At 39.4% G+C, this 21,511-nt stretch overlaps 1 protein-coding gene across 7 annotated transcripts in view; it reads right to left on the bottom strand.

Annotated features, from left to right (window-relative positions):
- The window catches only part of LOC109936781 (rab effector Noc2), a 251,067-nt gene that overhangs the window by 18,591 nt on the left and 210,965 nt on the right, over positions 1-21,511 (bottom strand). For all 7 annotated transcript variants that reach the window (XM_048612714.1, XM_048612711.1, XM_048612716.1 and 4 more), the window contains one exon: positions 19,213-19,375. In XM_048612714.1, coding sequence (XP_048468671.1) covers positions 19,213-19,375 — 163 coding nt within the window. The remainder of the gene's footprint in view (positions 1-19,212; positions 19,376-21,511) is intronic.

Below are 21,511 nucleotides of genomic sequence, written 5' to 3'. Positions count from 1 at the left end.
AAAAGTATTATTTATGATCCAAGTAAATCTATTAGTCAGACGGTCTTGACTTTTTATCTGTTGAACATGCGTGACAGCAGAGTACAGCAAAGGTTATGCATTCCCTCCATTCTGATCCTTCTGGTGTTCAAGTGGCCAGGATTTATAGAGCTAATATGCTGTGACATTTTGCAGGTGCTCTAGAAAGTCTGAACAAGTGGTACTCTCTTTTACCCCAGTGGGCAAAAGCATCTGAAAAAATGTTTTAAACAGCTAGGACACAAACACTGCAGACAAACTCTAAGTGACTTTTACCAATGGAAATTCAATTTCAAAATCAATTCTACTCTTTGCCAAGATAAAAAATGTATGAGTTTTATTGAAGCTACTGTCACCTTTGAATTTAAAATGATAACTTGTGGTGAGGTAGTGCTGATGATCTCATATATTGAAAATGAATGATTTAAAGAAATAAAAACTTAGCTATAAACTGAACACTGATTAAGGTTATGTCTTTAACATATAGATGGTATTACAGCCTTTCTAACAGCCTAAAAGAAATGACAAAAGAGCAAAACGCAGACTGTCAAGCAAGTATAGTGCTGCTATCTAAGCACAGCATTTGAAACAGAAGCAGGAGATGCAGCTGGTTATTTGGTCCATCAAGCTTGCTCAGTCAATAAAATCATGGCATCTCGCTCAATTGTGCCTTCCCATCCCATATTTCTTGGTTCCCATAGCATTCAAAAATTTAACAATTTTCTAACTTGAATAAACTTTGAGCATCCACAGTTGTCTGAGGTATAGAATTTACAGTTCTGAATTTATAAAATCTAACATAACCTTCAAAGAAGTACTTTGGCAGGCATTGTAAGATATCTTCACTGTTTTCAGAGAATAGTGGACATTCAGATCAATTCTGAAAGTAACAACTCTTTAGAGAATTTTGCAAGAACATAGAAGAAGTGGATCAACATGAAAGCAGAGGCAAAATCTCAGAGTGCCATCCTTCTCATGTGCTTTCTTTTCTGCTTAATCACTCTGCTTCATAGAATCCCTACAGTGTAGAAACAGGCCCTTTGGCCCAACAAGTCCACAGTGAACCTCAAAGCATCCCACCCCATCTACACTTCCCTGAACACTATTAGCAATTTCGCCTGGCCAATCCAACTAGCATGCACATCTTTGGACTGTGGGAGGAAACAGAAGCACCAGGAGGAAACCCACACAGACACGGGGAGAATGTGCAAACTTCACACAGACAGTCGCCCGAGGTTGGAATCGAACCCGGGTCCCTAGCACTGTGAGGCAGCAGTGCTAACCACTGAGCCACCGTGCCACCCCGCCAGACTCACTAGTGCCAGATCATTGGCAAAGAAAATATTCCCCATCGGGGATATCTGAAGGTGTATCATGTTGCTACCATTATAATATATTACCCTAATCTTCCATGGTTGTAATTAGGAAGAATATAAATGCATTTGGGACATTCAGGGGAAGTTTGCTAAACTTATACCTGAAATTGTTGCATAGTTTTGAGAGGCTAGTATTTGCTGTTTAGAAAGTTAAGAGGTAACTTGAGTAAAACATAAGATTCTGAAGAGAATTGACAAGGTAGAAGCAGAGAAGTTGTTTCCTCAAAAGGAGAACCTAGAAACTTTAAAAATAAGGGATTGTCCATGTCAGAGATGTGGAGAATATCTTTCTCACAGAGGGCCAAGGGTCTTTTGTAGAATCTCTACTGTGCAGATAGAGGCCTTCGATCCATCAAGTCTGCATCAACCCTCCAAAAGGCATCCCATACCCTCCACACACTATCCCCATAACTCTGAACTTACTGTTGCTAACCTACCTAGCCTGTACAACCCTGGACACTACAGGGCAAGTTAGAATGGCCAAATAACATAACCTGCACATATTTGGCCTGTGGGAGAAAACCAGAGCATCCAGAGGAAACCCATGCAGACATGGGGAGAATGTGCAAACTCCACAAAGTCACCTGAGGCTGGAATTGAACCTGAGTCCCTGGCATTGTGAGGCAATGGTGCTAACCACTGGCTGGAGGGGCAGTTCACTTGCAGAATCCCACCTCTGTACCTCACTGAACCGGTTTACAAAGATGATTACAATCTTAATTAACATGCCTCTCTTAGGGAGTTACTGTAGGCTTCTTGACAAGCAATGATTGCCTAAAGGAGTTAGCAGGCAATTTTCCAGATTTTACTCCCCTAATTGGTTGGATGCTTATCTGATTCACCAATTGTCCCACCAATTGTGGCAGGTAAGGAGAGCTTCCATCATTTTCATAACGCACGGTAATTACTTGGGATAGCTAGACTTTTCAATAGGCTGCTCAATAAATGGTGGTCTTCCATCCAATTTTCCATGTCAGCAACCGAACTATTCTACAAAATTTTATTTCATTTATGCACGACTAAGACTGCAGGCTGTAAAAAATGAATTTCTTCTGAGATCTAATTTTCAATTTGGATTAGTCAGGGAGGAAAAGGTCTTCACGTCCTTGGATCAGTAAATTTTTATTATACTGTATTAGAAATGTGCGTAATGCATCATTGTTTGAAAGTATTGGCTTTCAGCACCAACAACTATCCACTTCCATTGGTTTCTCTTTATTACTTTTTCTACCAGCTTGCAGATGTAGCTTTTTGAAAAAAATCCTAACCTAGTCAGAATTTTTAAAAAAATATTAACTGTTCTTGGTAGATGTGAATTTGATTTTAATGATTCAACAGAAATTGAAACATGAGATAATTTCGGCAAAGATTCCTTCACAGTTATTCATGTATGTTAAATAATAATTAAAACAATTCAGCTGCGATAATCAGATGTGGTTACTTCCTAAAATAGTCACTAGCTTTGTTTAAATGGCTATACTTTTGAAATTTAACTTAATCTAAACCTGAACATTAAATACAATTATTTAAATGGTGACAAATTAAAGAGAATCATACAAAACCTAAGCAGAATAAAACCAAGAAATTACACAACTGTGGTTCAGAGACTGGGTGCTGTATTTTCCCATTTGTAGATAGAAAGTCCCCTACGACCCAGGGTGAATTTTCTCAAATAATCATCTGCTTTTCCTCATATTATTTATGCCACTGAGATGCTGTGTGGGTTTTTTTGGGATTCAGCAATGAGCGAAGCAGATGTGCTCACTACTGGTGAGACCTTCCGGCTTACACGCCTCTGGCACTATATTTAAAGCCCAGCTGCATACCACTACTTATACTGCAGGCCAGGAACTATTTGACAAACTGCAGTGCTGGATCCTGGTGATGTTCAGAGGAAAGGGCAAATGTTCACCTCGCTTCCCAGATGGGGATCTGGAGGTGGTGGTAGATGTTGGAGAGGAGGTCAGTTCTTTTCCCTGCTGACCGCCAAAGGAGATCACACTCAGAAACCCAGCCAGACAGGATGGAAATTGCAGTATGAGTCAGTGTTATTTGCCTTGTCAAAAGAGATGCTCAGCAGTGCTCCAGAAATGTCAATGTTCTTCTATGCTCTGTAAAGTTAAGTGCCACCATTGTCACTCTACCCAATCATACTCAAGGGTCAGTACTCACTCAAACTCTGCCACTGCACAAGCATTTCACCAAGGCTCAGGAACCACACCTTTTGTGCAGCATGCATCACATCCACCTACCTTAAGATCCCAAAGTATTAACCTTTCCTGCACTTCCTACTCATTTACTGAAGCTGCCTCACTTAATACTCACACAAAACCACTAACTGCTCTTGCATTCACTTCCATCATAGTCAATCCCTCCCTTTGTCTACTGCAGGAAAGACTGGATTGGAATAAGATGAACCCTTTGACTGACTGTAGTCCCCCTTCATCCCACTAAGGACTCTCTTGTTCACACACTGCCATTTGCCAGAAGCATATGCTGTAGCACTGACATTGCCATAGCACGGTGTCACACAACAAAATGTCCACCCCTATCCAACTGATAGATTGACTGTTCAGTGCTGCCCACCATCAGCTGCCTTCCTCTCCTCCTGAGCTAAAAAGGAAGCTTAAATTGCAGAGACTGGCAGCTCACAACTGAGTGCTCAAGACCTAGTATGCTAAGGAACCAATGTTGTGCAGACAGAAGCAGGCAGCCTCCAAGTAAGCATGATTGTCAATGCACATTAAGAAAGCAAGCTAAGACCCATTAAATATCTGTCCATGTCAGCAGAAAAGTATCCTGTGTAGATGTGCAAGGAATGTAATGCCCCTGCTCACAACATGACCTAGCAGGAGCCAGTTAGTCATAGGTGTCAGTGAGCTCTAACGTCCAGTGTTGAAGGCCTGTAGTGCTATGTAATTTGGTCCAAGAGCAGGCATGAGGATGTGTTGATTGTGTGCTGGTGTTGAGTCACATAGATGAAGGGCTGAGGAGATTGTGGTCTTGGACATGCAGACATTTTCAGAAGAATTGATTGCATGGCGATCAGGACAAGCACTCTGAGCTGCTGCGGCCAGCTACCCACTTTGTTTTACCTGTTGGTATTTTACGTCATCAAGTTTCTCAGCGGAGCAGAGGAGTATCGGAAGAGAGACATGTAAATAGGTGGACTGGGGCTTTGAAGAAATGCAAATGCATGGAAACAAAGTAGTCACCACAAGAAACTATAAACAGTCATGAACACAGCGCAGCCCATTACGCAAACCTACCTTCCATCCATTGACGTCATCTATATTTCCCACTACCTCAGGAACGCAACTAACATAATCAAAGACCCCTCCTATCTCAATTATACTCTCTTCCACCTTCTTCCATTGGGCAAAAGATATAAAAGTTTAAGTCCACATATGAACAGATTCAAGAACAGCTTCTTCCCAGCTGTTATCAGACTTTTGAACAAACCTCTCAAATGTCAATGTCGATCTCTCTCTCTGCAGTTGTAACACTGTATTCTGCACTCTGTTCTGCTACTTTGATGCACTTTGTATGATACCATCTGTCTGTATAACGCACAAAACAACACTTATCACTGTATCTCGGTACATGTGACAACAATAAATCAAACTCAATCAATGGCAAGGTTCCAAAAACTTTATTTCAGGTTAGAAGGAAAGATCAGGAAACTGGATCAAAATCAGATTTTTCTATTCTCACCCTACTTTGTCACCACAGTACAAAAAATTCCACCCTGGACTTTTCTGATTGATCTGGACAAGCCAGAAACAATAAGAAAAGGAATAAATTTTAATTTATTGGAACAAAAAAAATTAGTTCAGGAAATAAACCCAAAGGGCTAGTTATTCTCTTGTATCCATAAGGCAAGTAAACATTTAACATTGATGTGAGGGATTTATAGTTTGACAATCATTACTTAAATTATAATAATGCATTTGGAAATTTAACACAAATTAACAGTGGGGTTTTGGACTTGATGGATACAGATTTGCGTGCACAGTGTTCTTAATATTAGATTGGATTAATGCCCAACACAAATTAGTTCAACTGGACTACAGTGCCATTCAACACACTACCAGTTGAAATATGCTGCATTCCAACAGTACAAGTTACATCTTTAAGTTGGACTGTGTAAAGTAATAGACTTCGAACAGATCTAGCAACTGAAGACTGGGCCTCTATGAGGCGCTGTGAGCCATCAACAGCAGCAGAATCATGCTGCAACACGATCTGCAACTTTATGGCCCAGCATATCCCTCGTTCAACCATTACCAGCAAGGCAGGGGATCATCCATGGTTCAATGGAGGGTGCAGGGGGCCATGCCAGGAGCAGGACCAGACATAACCAAAATGAGGCATCAACCTGGTGAAGCTACTTACGTGGCAAACAGCGTAAATGGTGAGTAATAGACAGAGCTAAGTAAGCCCACAACCAACCGATCAGATCTAAGCTCTGCAGTCCTGCCAGATTCAATCATGAATTATGGTGGACAATTAGATTTAGATTTAGAGGAGGCATCTCCACAAATCTCTCCAAACTCAGTGACGGAACAGCATAGCAACATCACTGCAAAAGATAAGGTTGAAACATTCACAGCAATCTTCAGACAGAAGTGCCAAGTGGATGATCCAACTTCTTCAGTGGTCCCCAGCATCATAAGGGCCAGTCTTCAACCAATTTGATTCACTCCACATGATGTTGAGAAACAGCTGGAAGTACTGGATATTGCAAAGGCTATGGGCCCTGACAAGATTCTGGCAATAGAACTGAATGTTTGTGCTCTAGAGCTTGCCAATGGCCTAGCCAAGCTCTTCCAGTACTGTTACAAAACTGGCCTTTACCGGATAGTGTGGAAAATTGCCCAGATATATTCTGCACACAAAGCAGGCCAAATCCAACATGGCCATTTACCACCCATCAGTCTACACTTGATCATCAGTAAAGTGATGGAAGGTGTCAACGACATGCAATACCTGCTTAGCAAGAACCTGTTCAGTGATGCCCCACTTTGACCTACCTTCACTGTCAGAGACACTCAGCTCCTGACCTTATTGCAAGCTTGGTACAAATATGGACAAAAGAACTGAATTCTACAGGTGAGGTGATAGTGACAGCCCTTAACTTGGCAACATCCAGGACAAAGCAGTTTGCTTGATTAGTACTACATCCACAAGCATCCACTCCCTCTACCACCGAAGTTCAGTAATAGTAGCGTGCACTATTTACAAGACGCACAGCAGAAAATCACCAAATATCCTTAAACAGCACCTTCCAAGCCCACAATCACTTCCATTCAGAAGGACAAGGTAGCAGATACATGGGAACACCACCACCTGCAAGTTCACTTTAAGCCACTCACCATTACTGTCACTGAGTAAAAATCCTGAAATTCCCTCCCTACTGACATTGTGGCTCTACCTACAGCACAGAGTCTGCAACAGTTCAAGAAGACAGCTCCCCACCACCTTGTCAACGGCATCTAGGGACGGGCAATAAATGCTGACCAGCCAGCAATGCTTACGGCCCATGAGTGAATAAAAAATAAATTTTATAATGTAACTTAATAGAACATTTCAAATATTATTATAGTGTTTGCTTAATAAACGTTGTCTTGCTCTTAGATATAGTGCTAGGTATAACTCACTGAGGATAAGATGTTGTATCCTGTGAGCTCCAATACTAGTGCAATGAAAATACTCATATCTAAACAAGCAAAACAAAAACTGAAGCTACTTCACAAGTGGAAGTAAAAGACCTCCCTTATACTTCATCCACAAATATGCACTGCTCATTCTTTCAACTGGGAAGATATTTTCTCTTGTCTGTATTTGTGGGTTATTGTAAACACTCGTATAGAAAACGTACAAAGTGTTGCCACAAATAGCAAATCAAGGAAAACTGTCCTCTTGGTTTTTGTATTGAACGCTAAAAGGACTTGTAAGTTCAGAATTTAGAAATTTAAGCAATTGACTTTTGCAATGTGTTTGGAGGTCTACACACATCCCAGCAAAGTGACTGCCTCTTTTAGTTCTTAAGTTCTACTAATTTGAGAAATATCCTAAGCTATTATCCCTCCTTGCTGCAGTAATTGACTTCTTGAATAATAGTGCACCAACCCCCGGCTCACCTGTAGCTGCTATACTCAAGAATACTGAGCTGCCTGGCCTGAGCCTCCCTATCCCATATATCTATGATAGCAATGATATCGCATTTCCACCGCTAGAACCCAGGACTGGAAATTTCCATAGCCTTAGATCACCCTGTACGCTCTCCATGTAGAAGCCACAGTTACTCGGATGTGTTTGAAACCCTGCTTTGGAAGTTCCCAATCCCTTCCCATTCACTATGTCTCACCCTACAATCTACAACAGCTGTTTATCATTATCGCCATTCCCTCGGCAACACAGGGCAATGAAGCCCATCCCAGACTTGAGTTACCAGCTTTCCCAGTATTCTATGGTCAGCCCCAATAAGCTCCATGACCATTACTGACAAAGCCCCAGGGACTGACCAGGGCCCACCAACCCCAAGTCTGTAAGTGCACGGATTCCTGGACTCTGTTAGAACGAATTGCCTGAGTGACCAAGGACAAACCCTCGACTTGAAGAGGACGAACTGCTTGACTGTGGCAGTACAGTTGGGCTGACTGTGGTCCTCCATCACACCAGTGTAGATCCCAGAATCATGCAAGTCAAGGGTGTTCGAACTCCAAAGGAAAATATTAAAGTGCTGACGTGGTGTCCGAGTTAACTTGAGAGCAGGCATGATGGTGTGGTGAGGATAGTGATTTGCCATGTTGCTGTGTTGTGTGAATGAAAGGTTGAGGAGATGGTGGCCGTGGAGCATGCAGGGATAATGTTTTGAAGAAGCTGCTTGATCACCAGGACAAGCGTTTGGCAAGCTGCAATACTTGCTGTGATTTACATGTCAGGAATTTGCCAAAGGCAACCACTCTTCCAAAGTGAGCCAGCTATCACACTGCACAGAAAAACAAAGGTGATGCACAAGAACAAAAAATGAATGGAACATAAATAGAGATACACACAGACACAAATAAATACATTGAAACAAAGGAGTCTGTGTGCATTACCCTCAGACAGACAGGCTGAAACCATCTAAATCAGATTAAAGAAAAGCAAAACACACTGTATGCATTTCATTCATCTAGGTACTTCTGACACAGATATCGCAGAAAAGAAAATCACAGAAAAAAAAAATGCTATACATGACAATACAATGCACCACACCACAAAATCCATGTAAATGCAAACAGATCATTGCAACAAACACAATCAAAAGACATGGGAACAGATGTTTAGTTCTGCTGCTTGGGCAATAATCTGACTGAATAAAGTGGCTGTTTAAAGCAATCACCTAAATTTCACCCTACTACTACAATGATGGCACCATGCAGTAGATGGAGAATAACATTATGACCAATTTCTAATGCAGCATTGCCTCAACTTCATAAACCAGAGTGTAGGCTCGATGCTGGGCAGCACAAGGATTTCATTTCAGACTTAAGTTAACATCTGTAGGTCCCCTTTCTTGCATCTTCATTTATCACCCTTTATTCCTTGGCCTTGAACTAGATGCTGGATAAGTTGTGAGAATATCACTGACAAAGGGGGAGGGTGGTGAATTTAAATTAGGATTGCTTTACCCCTCTTAAGTCCAATACAGTGAGGTTTTGTATGATTTACTACATTCCCTTTTTACTCTCATCCCTTATTGAGGTAAGCCAATCTGATTTTCAAATTCAAAATGTTGAAACAAACCCCACAGGAAAAAACCTTCAACGTGAAGGCAAAGATAGAGCTTATCGACAAAAATATTCAAAGTGAGAGAGAATCACTTTGCTACTTCATACTCACTTTTTCTCTCTCTCTCTCTCAGGAAAATAAGGATGATTGGACAGGGAGGAGATAGGTTATAAATTAAAAGCTTTGGTAAAATCCAGATGTATTAAGTGCGAATTACAACTTCCCAGAGGAGAGTGTCAAAAACTAATCTCCTCAATGCACTGAGTCCAATTTTGACCTTTACTGCAGGTACAGTGCCGATTTCTTTCTAAATAGAAACTTGGAAAGAGAGATGAAGGTCCAAGGCAGGCTGCTGACTCAACCTAGAGATCTGTTCTCCATCTAGTGTTCAAGCAGCAACTGACCTAGACTCTCAAAATTGCTTAAATACATAGATTGCTTAAATAAACAATGTTCATTCCCTTGACAAGAGTCATGATTTTAATCTTAAACAAGAGTCTCACCAGAAGCATTCTAAGTTTATATCATTCCATTTGAGACTATCCTTGGAGCAGTTGGGGGCACTCACACCTGAGTCAAACAGCGTGAGCTAAAATGCTACTCTAAGGAAATAAGAAAAGTGTTATGGACCAGATCAAACCCCTTCAAATTATATTGAGATAGCCTAGACCCTAATTTTTTCTTATTTCAAAGGTAAGTGTAAGGTGTTGCATTCCAGGTGCAATTCAATTGGTCAAACTACTCAACTCTAAGCAAATCACACCTTATTTTTACACTACAGTTACAACACAGACAAAATAAAAAGAAAAATAATTGGCTCAACTGTAACTCCTTTGGCAATGGCAAATTCAGTAAAACAGATTGTCTCACATGCAATTCTAGCAGCAGGAAAAGAACCCCAACTTTTAGCTGTAACAGAGAGAGGAATAAAAGCTTCCACATCCAGCTTCAAGATTCCATCAACTGCAGAAAGCTAAAACTAAAAATCCTGGTTCTGGGGGAACTTGACTCCATCCATTCAGACTGCTTCTATCATTCTAACTTTAAAAAAATACTCAAGGCCTCACAAGCTGTTTACTTTATTGGCTTTGAGCAGACTGCACAGTACCTCTGTCTCAATCAAGTCTTCATTAAAAAAAAGGACAAAATACACCTCTTAAAGCCATAATATTGTTACAAAAGTTACCCAGCTGTTGATATATAGCTGTGAAAGCAGTGGTACTACGTGTTGGATGATATGTTAAACACTAAAATGTACTCTTACAAGATATCTGCTAGCAGTCTAAGAACAGCAAAAAGAGCGTTCTACTGGTCACCTGACACTTAACTACTACCAAAATAAGATAATCTGGTTATTTCATTGATACTTGGGAGATCATTTTCTGAACATATCATCTGTTGTGTTACATATTTTGAGAAATTATTATAAACCAATTGCACACATCATTCTCATCTATGTGGGTAAAAAGAGTTCTTCACATTAAAAATAACTTTTTAGAATTCAGGATACAGATAACTAAAACATGGTAAATGTCGTCTGTACGGATTTTTGGAAGGCATTTTGACAATGGGTCACTTGAGAAATGGGTTGCAAATATTAAGAAACATGATTACAGAGATGGCCAGAGACAGAAAGCAAAATGTAAGATCTTGGTGAACTACAAGATTCTGCCATGCTCCATTCTTCAAAATTAGAAATTCTGTTGACTTCCATTTAAACTAAAGAATTGGACATAAGGCTAGAAGAAATGATGCCACGGTTTGCTAATATTGTCAAGTTTGAGGGCACAATGAAAAAATGAGAAGCATGAAAAGTTTGCCTTGTAAATTAGGTACATGGATGGCAGAGCTCCACAAATGCTAAAAATCAATTATTGATAAAAAAAAATTGGTGAAAGGAAGTGATATCATTAAAGTGTGAAATGTAAAAACGATACTCTAAAGAGCGCACAACAATGGGATGGGCTCTTAATTGGTTTCCAAAATGGCTAAACAAGCCACATAGATGTCTCAAGGATAAATTGGGATCATCAAATTGGCCTTACCTGGCATATCTAAATGGAAGCGGGAAAAACATTGTAAAACTAAATATGGAGGTGGGAAAGTATTGTTAGATTTGAGCAATACAGATGAAGAAATCTGTCCTATTATGTTCACTTTATCATATATAGGGTATTAGAACTGGTTTACAGCTCAGTCTTTATAAGTATAACAGGAATGAGAAGTCATAGTTATCCAGGAAGATGTCAAAAATCAGCAATTTTAGTTTCATTGAAACAAAGAATACACAGCATGGATCTAACAAAAATATTTAAAAATTAAGCAGTGAAATACTTAACCAGCTGGGTGGTAAACCCTTGTGAAGAGATGAAACATTGCATTGACACCTTGGCTAATCTTACACTCCACTCATTTCAGTGGAGAGTATGAGTGGGTGAGATGAAAATTGTCCCCATCTTTCTGGCACTTGGTATGATGAAATAGCCTAAGGATCATAATCAGAAGGATAAAGTAGGAAGTTGAAAGCTATTTTCAATTAGAGAGGATTAATAGAACATGAAATGCCTTGATACAAGTGGGCTATTAAAATAGAGGCTATATTTTAAAAAGAAACAGGCATTAGTAAACAAGAAAGAAATTAAGGACTGATACAAAGACATAATATTGCAGTTTCTGAAATAAAAGCAAAAAATGCTGAAAATACTCATTATGTCAGGTGGAACAAACAGAGAAAGAAATGGAGGCAATGATCACATTTAATGAAAGCCAAAGGAATCTTATGTGTTGGCTGGAGAACCGATGACAGCAATACCTCCAATTGAGAAGGCCCACTGAATTAACTGTAAATCAGGCAATTAACTGGGCACTAGCAAGAATTCCTCAGGATCAAAATATCAGAGGTGAAATGCCATGGTCCTGAGAGATTCTGGCCTCTGAGATATGCATTGCTCAGCAACATCAAGACCCAGAGGGAGGATGTCACCAGCAAGGACACAGGATGGTTCTCAACAGTCACCAAACCTAACCCAGCCCCAACCTTTTCAATGCAGGGTCTCTAAGTCAACTGCTGAATGCGTTGGATTGCAGAATCCAGCTAAAAACACTTACAGGGCCAGAGTTCCAGGCACCCAGCATAGCACCAATGCAATAAGACCCTTAAGTGAGCATTAACTGGGGACACGTGGGAAAAGGACAAGAGGACATTTCAGTGATAGAGATGAAATGATTTAATCCCTGTTTCCAATCCTATTAGAGACATTCCATTTACATTTTTAACTGTCTGCACTTCAGATGAAAGCAATCAACCTAAAACATTAGTTTGGTTTCACTCTCCACAGACACTGCCTTACCTCCTGCATATTTCCAGTATTTTCTGGTTTATTATAATAGGCTGAAGGATATTGAGAAAAAGCAATGAATCAGAATTAGAACTTGTACTATTGATTGAATTGTTAGCACCAGTAAATTTAAATTACCTCTATCTGTTCTACAAGTTCTGTGATCCAACAAATATATTTACTGTAGATTATCAGAGAGTAAGAATTTCTCTAGTTACAACATGTAACAAGTAAAACATATAGGTGACTTTCTCCTTTTTGTAGAAAGTTTTATCACTTCACAAGAAAGTTAAAACCGAGGACACTTTCCAATAAGACCATAAGACACAGGAGCAGAAATAGGCCATTCAGCCCATCAAGTCTGCTCCACCATTCGATCATTGCTGATATGGCTTTCACTAATATATTTACAGCATTACTTCTTATGGAGACCAGAGTAATTCTTACCACCAGTTGCTGCAATTGAACTTTATATCAGAAGCTTCTACTAACAGAAAGTGCCTCCAACCAAATTTCTGTATGTCATGAATTAAACAACTTATAAGATTGATCTATCAGGTCTCCTAAATCCAGAATTTGCACTGTTCTGAGGTCTATATTGTTTAAAAATTGGATTACACTACCACAATTTAACTTCATAGTTGCAATCAAAGAGCAATATAATGACTTTGAAAGATTACAAGGCATTGGATTTCTCATATTTCCACTGCATTGCTACAGTACCTAAATGGACTGGATCTGATAAAATTATTTTAACAAAAAGGGCTCACTCTATTGTAGTTATTAACTTGACTCAATTTATCAACTACTCAGAAGGATGAGTCCATTGATTAAAAATAACTTTTCAATTTTACAGCATTTTTCCTTATGCTTAGATTGCAACACTAACCAATCAATAACACAGCATGTAAACATAATATCAACTTCTATTATCTTCAATAAATCCTGCATCTAACACTGGGAATTATCCTCAAAGTCATTAACCAAATTATTCAGTGTGATATTCTCATTTTATGTTGTTTGTTGCATGCATTAACTTACATAATGTGCAGAATAGGTGAATTTCCATCCCCCCTAAGGCATTAATATATTAAATGCTGAAAAATATTTAAAATACAACAGGCCAGATCTTCTCACCGATGGCAATTCTTCACACATTATTGCTGTAGAGATCACCGCACATTTAGTTTTCTGTAATTTTTCATCCAGGCCCTCTAGTCTGGGTCGCAGGGGCAATTGAAATTGTGGGAAATATAGGAGTGGGAGTAGGAGATGGTAAGTTGAGTTGAGCTATCCATCACTGAATTACAACAGAGATGAAACAATATGATGATTCTAGGCCAAGTATTTAAGTAACATATATCTAGCCTAAGACTCCGTCACGGAGATCAGCGCAATTGACATTGTAATTGGAGAGTCCCAGGCTGCACAAATCAATCCATTGGATGTTTGAATTCTCAGGGCAATTTGACAAGTCAAGGTTTCTCTTGAGTCCCAAGGTGCACCAGCAATTTAAGTTCAGTGCATTGGAGCTCCTGATACCAGAAAATCTTGTAATATATATAAAGCAATTAAAATTATATTTCAATTATCTTACAATTAACTCAACATCTTACCCAGCATGGTTCCTATCGTACACTAAAAACAAACTGCTCAGTTTCAGGCTAATTCTCCTGCTTCTAATATGCATGATTTTATTTTTTCCATGGTCAGATCAGAATCAAAGACAGGCAGCTCCCAGATCTCTGGTCACTTATACTTGGTAAGAGTTCTAGTGGATCTTGCCGGTCTACCCATTTGAAGCAGGCTGGAGTTTCATTCCAATATCTAAATCATACATGCTATGTAAAAGGTGCTCTTCTAAGTTCTGATCTCCATTCTCATTCGAGTCAGATGTAGGACTGGGTCATCTGCTATCAGAACAACTGCTCATTGTCAAATGTAGGACTGGAACAGCCAGAACTGGGAGGTATGACCTCAAACCTGCACGTGGGATTTCCTCTCCATTAATTTTGTCAATTTATTCTTAATCCTTGAATCCATTAACCTTGGTTCTGCTAGCTTGAGATGCCTTTTGAGGCTTTCAGAATTTGTGTTCCTTTCAAAGGCACTTTTGTCCCCTGCATACAAATTAGTCCACAAATTGCACCAGAAAATCACTCCTTAATATGTTTCATTTAAGCATCTACTGCATATAGAAATCCTGTTTGTCTTTATTTCAAACAGAGACCACTAGTTCATTGTATGAGGCGAAAACTATATTAAGCTATCAGAAGCTCAAAGGGATAGCGCTTAAGCATAAACAACACCAAGAAAAGTTTACGCCGTCTTTCTTTTCACAATCCTCTTCTCACTTATCCAACTTCTACTACAGCAATTTCATTTTTTTAATGTCTTTAATACAGCAAAATACCTCAAGGAGTTTCATAGCAAAATTTCACTTCAAACAAAATTTGCCACAGAAGTTTGGTCTAAGAGACAGTTCCACTAGTGCTAGCAAATGTGTCACACCTCACCCAAGACAACACTTCTCATGTTTCCAAAACCTCAACTGCAAGCATGAGAACCCAAATCTGTTCTTGCCCATAAGACCAGAAGATATAGGAGCAGAATTAGGCCATTCAGCCAATCAAGTCTTCTCTGCCATAACATGGCTAATATAATCATGTCCACTGACTCTCCTTAGCTTAACTTGCTCATTACCTCCTCAAAGAATTCTAACAGATTTGTCAGGCATGACCCTCTCCTTGAGAAAGCCATGCTGGCTCAGCTCTATTTTACCCATGCAGTTCCAATTACTCCACAATCTCATCAAAAGTTAGACAAAGGAAAGCCGGTACATGCAATTACATTTGGATTCCGAGAAGGTCTTTGACAAGACACCGTGCAGGAGGCTGCTAAATAATAAGAGCCAATAGTGTTAGGGGCAAGGTACAGACATGGATAGAGGACTGACTGACTAGCAGATAGCAGAGAGTAGGGATAAAGGGGTCTTTTTCTGGATGGCAGCCAGTGACTAGCGGAGTTCTCAAAAGATCCGGGTTGGGACCACAACTATTCACGTATACAACTTCATCCTTAATAAAGGACTCTGAAATTTTATCAATGACCGAGGTCAGGCTATCCAACCTATAGTTTCCTGCCTCCTGTGTTACATTAGCCATTTTCCAGCCCATTGGAACCCTTCCTGACTTGTGATTCCTGAAAGATCATCACCAATGTCTCTACAATCTCCTCAGCTATCTCCTTCAGAAGTCTGGGTGTGGTACATCTGTTCTGGGTGATTTATCCACCTTCAGACCTTTCAGCTTCTCCAGCACCTTCTCCTTAGTGATGGCCACTACACTCAGCTCTGCTTTCTGACTTTCTTCAGGTTCTGGTATGCTGCTGGTGTCTTCCACTGTGAAAACTGATGCAAAGTACATATTCAGTCCCACCACCATTTCTTTGTTCTCCCCTGCTACTTCGCCAGTCTCATTTTCCAGCAGTCCAACGTCTACTCTTGCCTCTTCCTTACCTTGTAGATATCTAAAAAAAACTCTTGCAATCTTCTCTTATATTACTAACTAGCTTACTCCCATATTTCATCTTCTTCCTCCTTATTGCATATTTTATTTATCCTCTGCTGGCTTTTAAAGATTTCCCAATCATCCTCACTACACAGTATGATTTTTCTTTTATTTTTATGCTTTCCCTGACTTCTCTTGTCAGCCATGGTTGTCTCATCCTCCCCTCAGTATATTTCTTCTTCCTTGAGATGAATTTCTGCCATGCCTCCCAAATTACCCCCAGAAACCCCTACCACTGCTGTTCCACTGTCTTCCCTGTTAGGCTCCCCTTCAAATCTTCTCTGGCCAGCTCCACCCTCATGTCTTTGTAGTTAACTTTATTCAATTGTAATATCATTAAATTTGATTCAATATTCTCCCTCCCAAACTGTAGAGTGAATTTGATCATATTATGGTCATTGTCCCCAGGGGTTCCTTCATCTAAAGCTCCCTAAGCAAGTCTGCCTCATTACACATTACCAAATCCAGAATTGCCTGTTCTCTCATGGGCTCTACACAAGCTGCTCTGAAAAACCACCTCATGGACGTTCCACAAATTTCTTTTCTTGAGGTCCGAGACTGATTTTCCCAGTCCACCTGCATTTTGAAGTTCCTTCTGATTACTGTAATACTGCTTTTCTTAAATGCCTTTTCTATCTCCTGATTTATTTTCTTCTCCACATCCTGACTACACCTAGGAGGCTTGCACACAACTCCCATCAGGGTCTTTTGTCTTTTGTAGTTCCTCAACTCTACCCACACAGATTCTATGCCTTCTGACTCTATATCACTTCTTGCTATCAATTTAGTTTCATTTCTTTCTAACAAGGCAACCCTGCCCCCTCTGCCCATATGCCTGTCTTTTCAATAGGACGTAATGCTTGGATATTTTATTCCCATCCCTGATCCCCTTTGCAACCACATCTCTGTAATACCCACAACATCATACCTGCCGATTTTATTCTGCACTACAAGCTCATTTACCTTGTTTTGTATACTGCGTGTATTTAAATACAACGCCCTCAGTCCTGTATTGACTACACCCCTTCTCATAACTGTCCTCTCATCTGCTTTGCCTGAAGTTAGATTCTTGACCCTTTTCATACACTCTGCCCTATTACTTCTTCTGGAAACTTTAATAACGTCTGCTGAGCCCTCCACCCCTTTGAACTTGCTCCATAAATTTCCATGCATTTAAACCCTGCCCCTGTTTAAAGCCCTATCCAATTCGTCCCATCGGACAAATTTTTCCTTTCTCCCACCCTTTTGAATGGTTTCCTGTAATATGGTGCTATGGTCAGTTTGTTCATCCTCCCTACAGACCCCGCGCTCATTCACACGGAGTAAGAATCTCAAACCTGTTAGATTGGCTCAAGGACTAACACTCCTTCACCTCTCCCTCCTGGAACCCTCTACCTGCCTCACTGGTAGTGACTCCTTCCAGTCCTTGACCACTAACTGAATGAGGTAATTAATCTAAGGGGTGTGACTGCCTCCTGAAACACAGTGTTCAGGTAACTGTCCCCCTCCCTGATGTGTCGCAGTGTTCAAAGCTCAGTCTCCAGCTGATTAATTCTGAGCCAAAGTTCCTCAAGCAACTAACACTTGTTACAGATATGGTCACTATGAGTCACAATGGGGTCCACTGTTCCCACATCATGCAGTTACAACATGTCACCTAGCCCAGCATTTCTATTTTGATTACTTAGTCCTTAATTTGATTCTTTTAAAAAATTGTACGGTCTTTTAGTTAGCTGCCTGTAAATATTTCCCTAATTAACCTCAATCCAAAAGTAATCTATAGTAGATAGTCAAATTAGTAGCTATCACCAATGAACTTATGCTTTACCTGTGAAACCACTCTTTTGTGCTGGGCCCCAATTTGTCCTGTTAAAACAAACTTTACAAACTATGAGCCAAAAAAAGAAGCAACCAAAAAGCACCCCTTCCCCGCTGCACCAAATTCCTACACTGCCTCCAAATTCTCCGAACTATATATACACTCATGCTGTATCTCACTCTGGATAAGACTTACACGTGGAAACAGTACAGAAATTCAAAATTTAAGTGAGTATGGGTGTAAACACACATTCTATCCCTTAAGCAGAGTACACCACACCAATGTTAAACCTTGTTATTAGATGTTTGAACAGAATTCTTTTGTGGATTTCAGCACCAAAACTAGGCATTATCCGTCAAGTCACTGTGGTAAGGAACCTGCTCTTTTAAGGAGACTGGACCAGAAGGAAAACTAAAATTATTTTTACTTGATTGCTCTCTGAAATTACATCAGTAGAGTTATTTATGTCAGAATGCAATAGAGAAAATCAAATGGGACTAATAGCTCTCTATCAGTAATTTGTTTAAGTATACTTGACAGTGTGCTACGCTTGACATTAATATGAAGCATTGATTTTACATTTACAAAATGCTGTAGATGTTCCCATCAAGTCTTTGATTCGGCATGACTCCCACAACATGCCGAATGCTCGCAGCTAGTCTTTAGCACATACTATGATTTTGTGGAGTCAACTTCATTTAAATAGAATTTATGAACTCTCAGACCATTGTGGTTCCAGGATTAGTAGCTTTTTGAACGTGGAGTGAGGAGGAAGTAGGGGTGGAATTTAAAGGTATTGGAATTTTAAGGCATATACTGATTTCTCTAAGATAAAGGTGACTTTCAGAAAGATGCCTGTATCATGGAGCAATAGACAACATGGAGGGGTCAGAGGTAAGAAAATTACGAGAATAAAAGAACGATAGTGGTTACGGATTCCATTGTTGGGTGACTTTTCTGTAGTCATAACTTGGAATCCTGAATAGCATGTTGCTTGCCAGGTGCCAAGGTAACAACAGACAGAAAAAGTGGAGAAACACATAAACATATGATCCATCTTGGAACCAATGATATATGGGGGCCTTCTGAGGGAGCTTAAAGGCTTAAGTGTTTAGTTGCAAGCTCTTAAAAGAGACATTTGTCACATGATTTTGTTATGCATTGTATGTTAATGGATTAAATAGGTCAATGTATGGCTGTACAATTGATGAACAATGTTACTCTTTTTGGGGCACAGGAGAAAGTTCTGGAACAAAGGTGGGTTATATGGAAGAGGCACAAAAATCTATGCAAAAAGAGGGTAAAGCACCAACCTCTTCCTTTAGCCCAACTGTATGATCGGTTGACAATAATACTTTGCCCGTGCTCCATCTGAATAGGTCGTAATTGAAGCTCACTGTTTCTTGCAGTGCTTTTCAACGGCAGAATGTATTTTGGCAAACCCTTGTAAAACCAAGCTCCAGATCTCTTCCAAATCTGGCAAAGATAAGAAATATTATTAAACTCACAAAATTATATTTTTCAGCATAGTGCAATAAATTTTATATCATGAGCATAGCTCCACTCAGCATACACATATTTACTGTACACTTGCTTTCCTTCTTCATCTTAATGCCAATAAAAAAAGTGTTAAACATTTTGATAAATCTAAAAATACTTTCTTAAAACACTTCAAAAAAACTTTGCACAGGGATTTTCATAAAATTGATGATTAAACACCTTAATAAATTCTGCAACTGTCTAGGAAACTGCCATTCATTTTATTCTTATTTGTTCATTGGGACGTGGGCATTGCTCATCCCTTGTTGCAATTGAAAAGTTGGTGGTAAGCTGCCTTGAACCACTGTAGTGTGCTGTTAAAGAGAGTTCCAGATGTTGACCTGGCAACAGTGAAGACAAAGTGATATAATTCCAAGTCAGAATGGTATGTGGCTTGGAGGAAAATAATTAAATAGCATCAGCAATTGGGTGGGCCTGTAGAGGCAAAAAAATACTTCGGAAACATAAAATAGTTTTTAAAACTCCAACGAAAGAATTACGTTAGTCAGGGATGAACTTCAAATGGGATGCTTGGCCTTTTTGGTCCTTGACCTTTTATCAAATAGCTGCACAGCAGTGATCATCTACTTTTTGCAAAAAATATCCACAAACTAACCAATGTAAATGATAAAATAAATAAGGACTGATAGACTCAGTGGTCTTTGCTTGCTGTTATTTTTAGACGTTTCAGGGACCACAGGAAGAAATCCCATAGATCCATCCAAATTTTACAAACAGCAGAGATTCCTAAACAAAAAAAAAAATGAACAGAAGAACAACTGCCTATCTCTGTGTACTCCTTACATTACCCCTTTAATCTGTATGTCTATGGTTAGAAAAACCAATGACATTAATCTTATAGGGCAACTGTCCTCATGAAAGAATTGTTTGTTCAACTTGTTTTTTATTTGTGGGTAAAGGAAAGCATAGAAAGAAGATGGATTTATTTCAGTGCAACTTTAGGCACAAGAGATGCAATCACACATTTTAATATTAAATATCAAGAACAAAAATAAAAGTTGCTGGAAAAGCTCAGCAGATCTGGCAAGATCTGTGAAGAAAAAAATCAGAATTAAAATTTCGGGTCAGGTGACCCTTCCTCAGAACTGTTTTTAAAAATAAAATATCAACTTTGCATGCTTTCATAAACCAACGCCAGCTTGAGCAGTGCTGGAATGCACACTTAAAATAACACTGTTTATTCTTTTAATTTGAATGAAATATTGTCAGTACATTTCTTAACTATTTCTTTAAAAGAGGTCACAGCTGTGCCACTTCAGTTTGGCAGGTACTGCTGATGACTCTCTGTCGCAGTCCAAAATTAATATAGTGATGGAGAACGTTTGAACTTATTGCATTTGCCTTATATCATGTGTTATCATGTTATAAAAAAAAGTGATCAAAGCTGTGGGTAACCTGAAGCACACAGCAGCAACAGCTTAGACTGACAAAAGGTCCAAACTGATCTGTCAGAGGATTATTCTGATGTACTTTTATCTGCAGATTCTCTGGCAAATCTCAGGAACCTCATTAAGATAGTTCCTTTAAAGGTTTATTATTGGAATTTGGAGACATGGTTCAAAATCATTGATAGTACTGTAGAAAGCATTAGTGGAACATATGGACCATATGTAGTGATATTAGTTTGATTCCATTATTACGTGGAACAGTAACAAATTTAAACTAATTCCTGCAGCACTAATTGTGCACTTCTGGAATTTTGTGCCTATTTTCCCACAGCTAAGATTGAGAAACCAGTTACCTTAAAACCTGTTTCTACTTAGTTTAGAAGGTGCAGCTTTTTGGGATACACCCATGTGAGCTGCAGGTCAGAGGTTACACAAAAAAAGTGTTTAACCCACTAAAGTGAAATTATTTTTCCTGATGTCAAACAAAGATTTGTTAGATTGTGGGGTTGGCCAAGACACATCACTCAGCTATGAAACTGAAAAGCTGAGATCTCTGTGAGAAAGGGTGCACATGACAAAGTAACTTCAAAAACAAAAGCAACTATAAAGGGCAGAGATAACAAGGTGTAGAGCTGGATGAACACAGCAGGCCAAGCAGCATCAG

Source organism: Rhincodon typus, chromosome 26 (assembly GCF_021869965.1).
Source record: "Rhincodon typus isolate 14 chromosome 26, sRhiTyp1.1, whole genome shotgun sequence".
Lineage (NCBI taxonomy): Eukaryota > Metazoa > Chordata > Chondrichthyes > Orectolobiformes > Rhincodontidae > Rhincodon > Rhincodon typus.
Note: the sequence above shows the minus strand (reverse complement) of the source record. Positions and strands in the feature narration are given on the sequence as shown.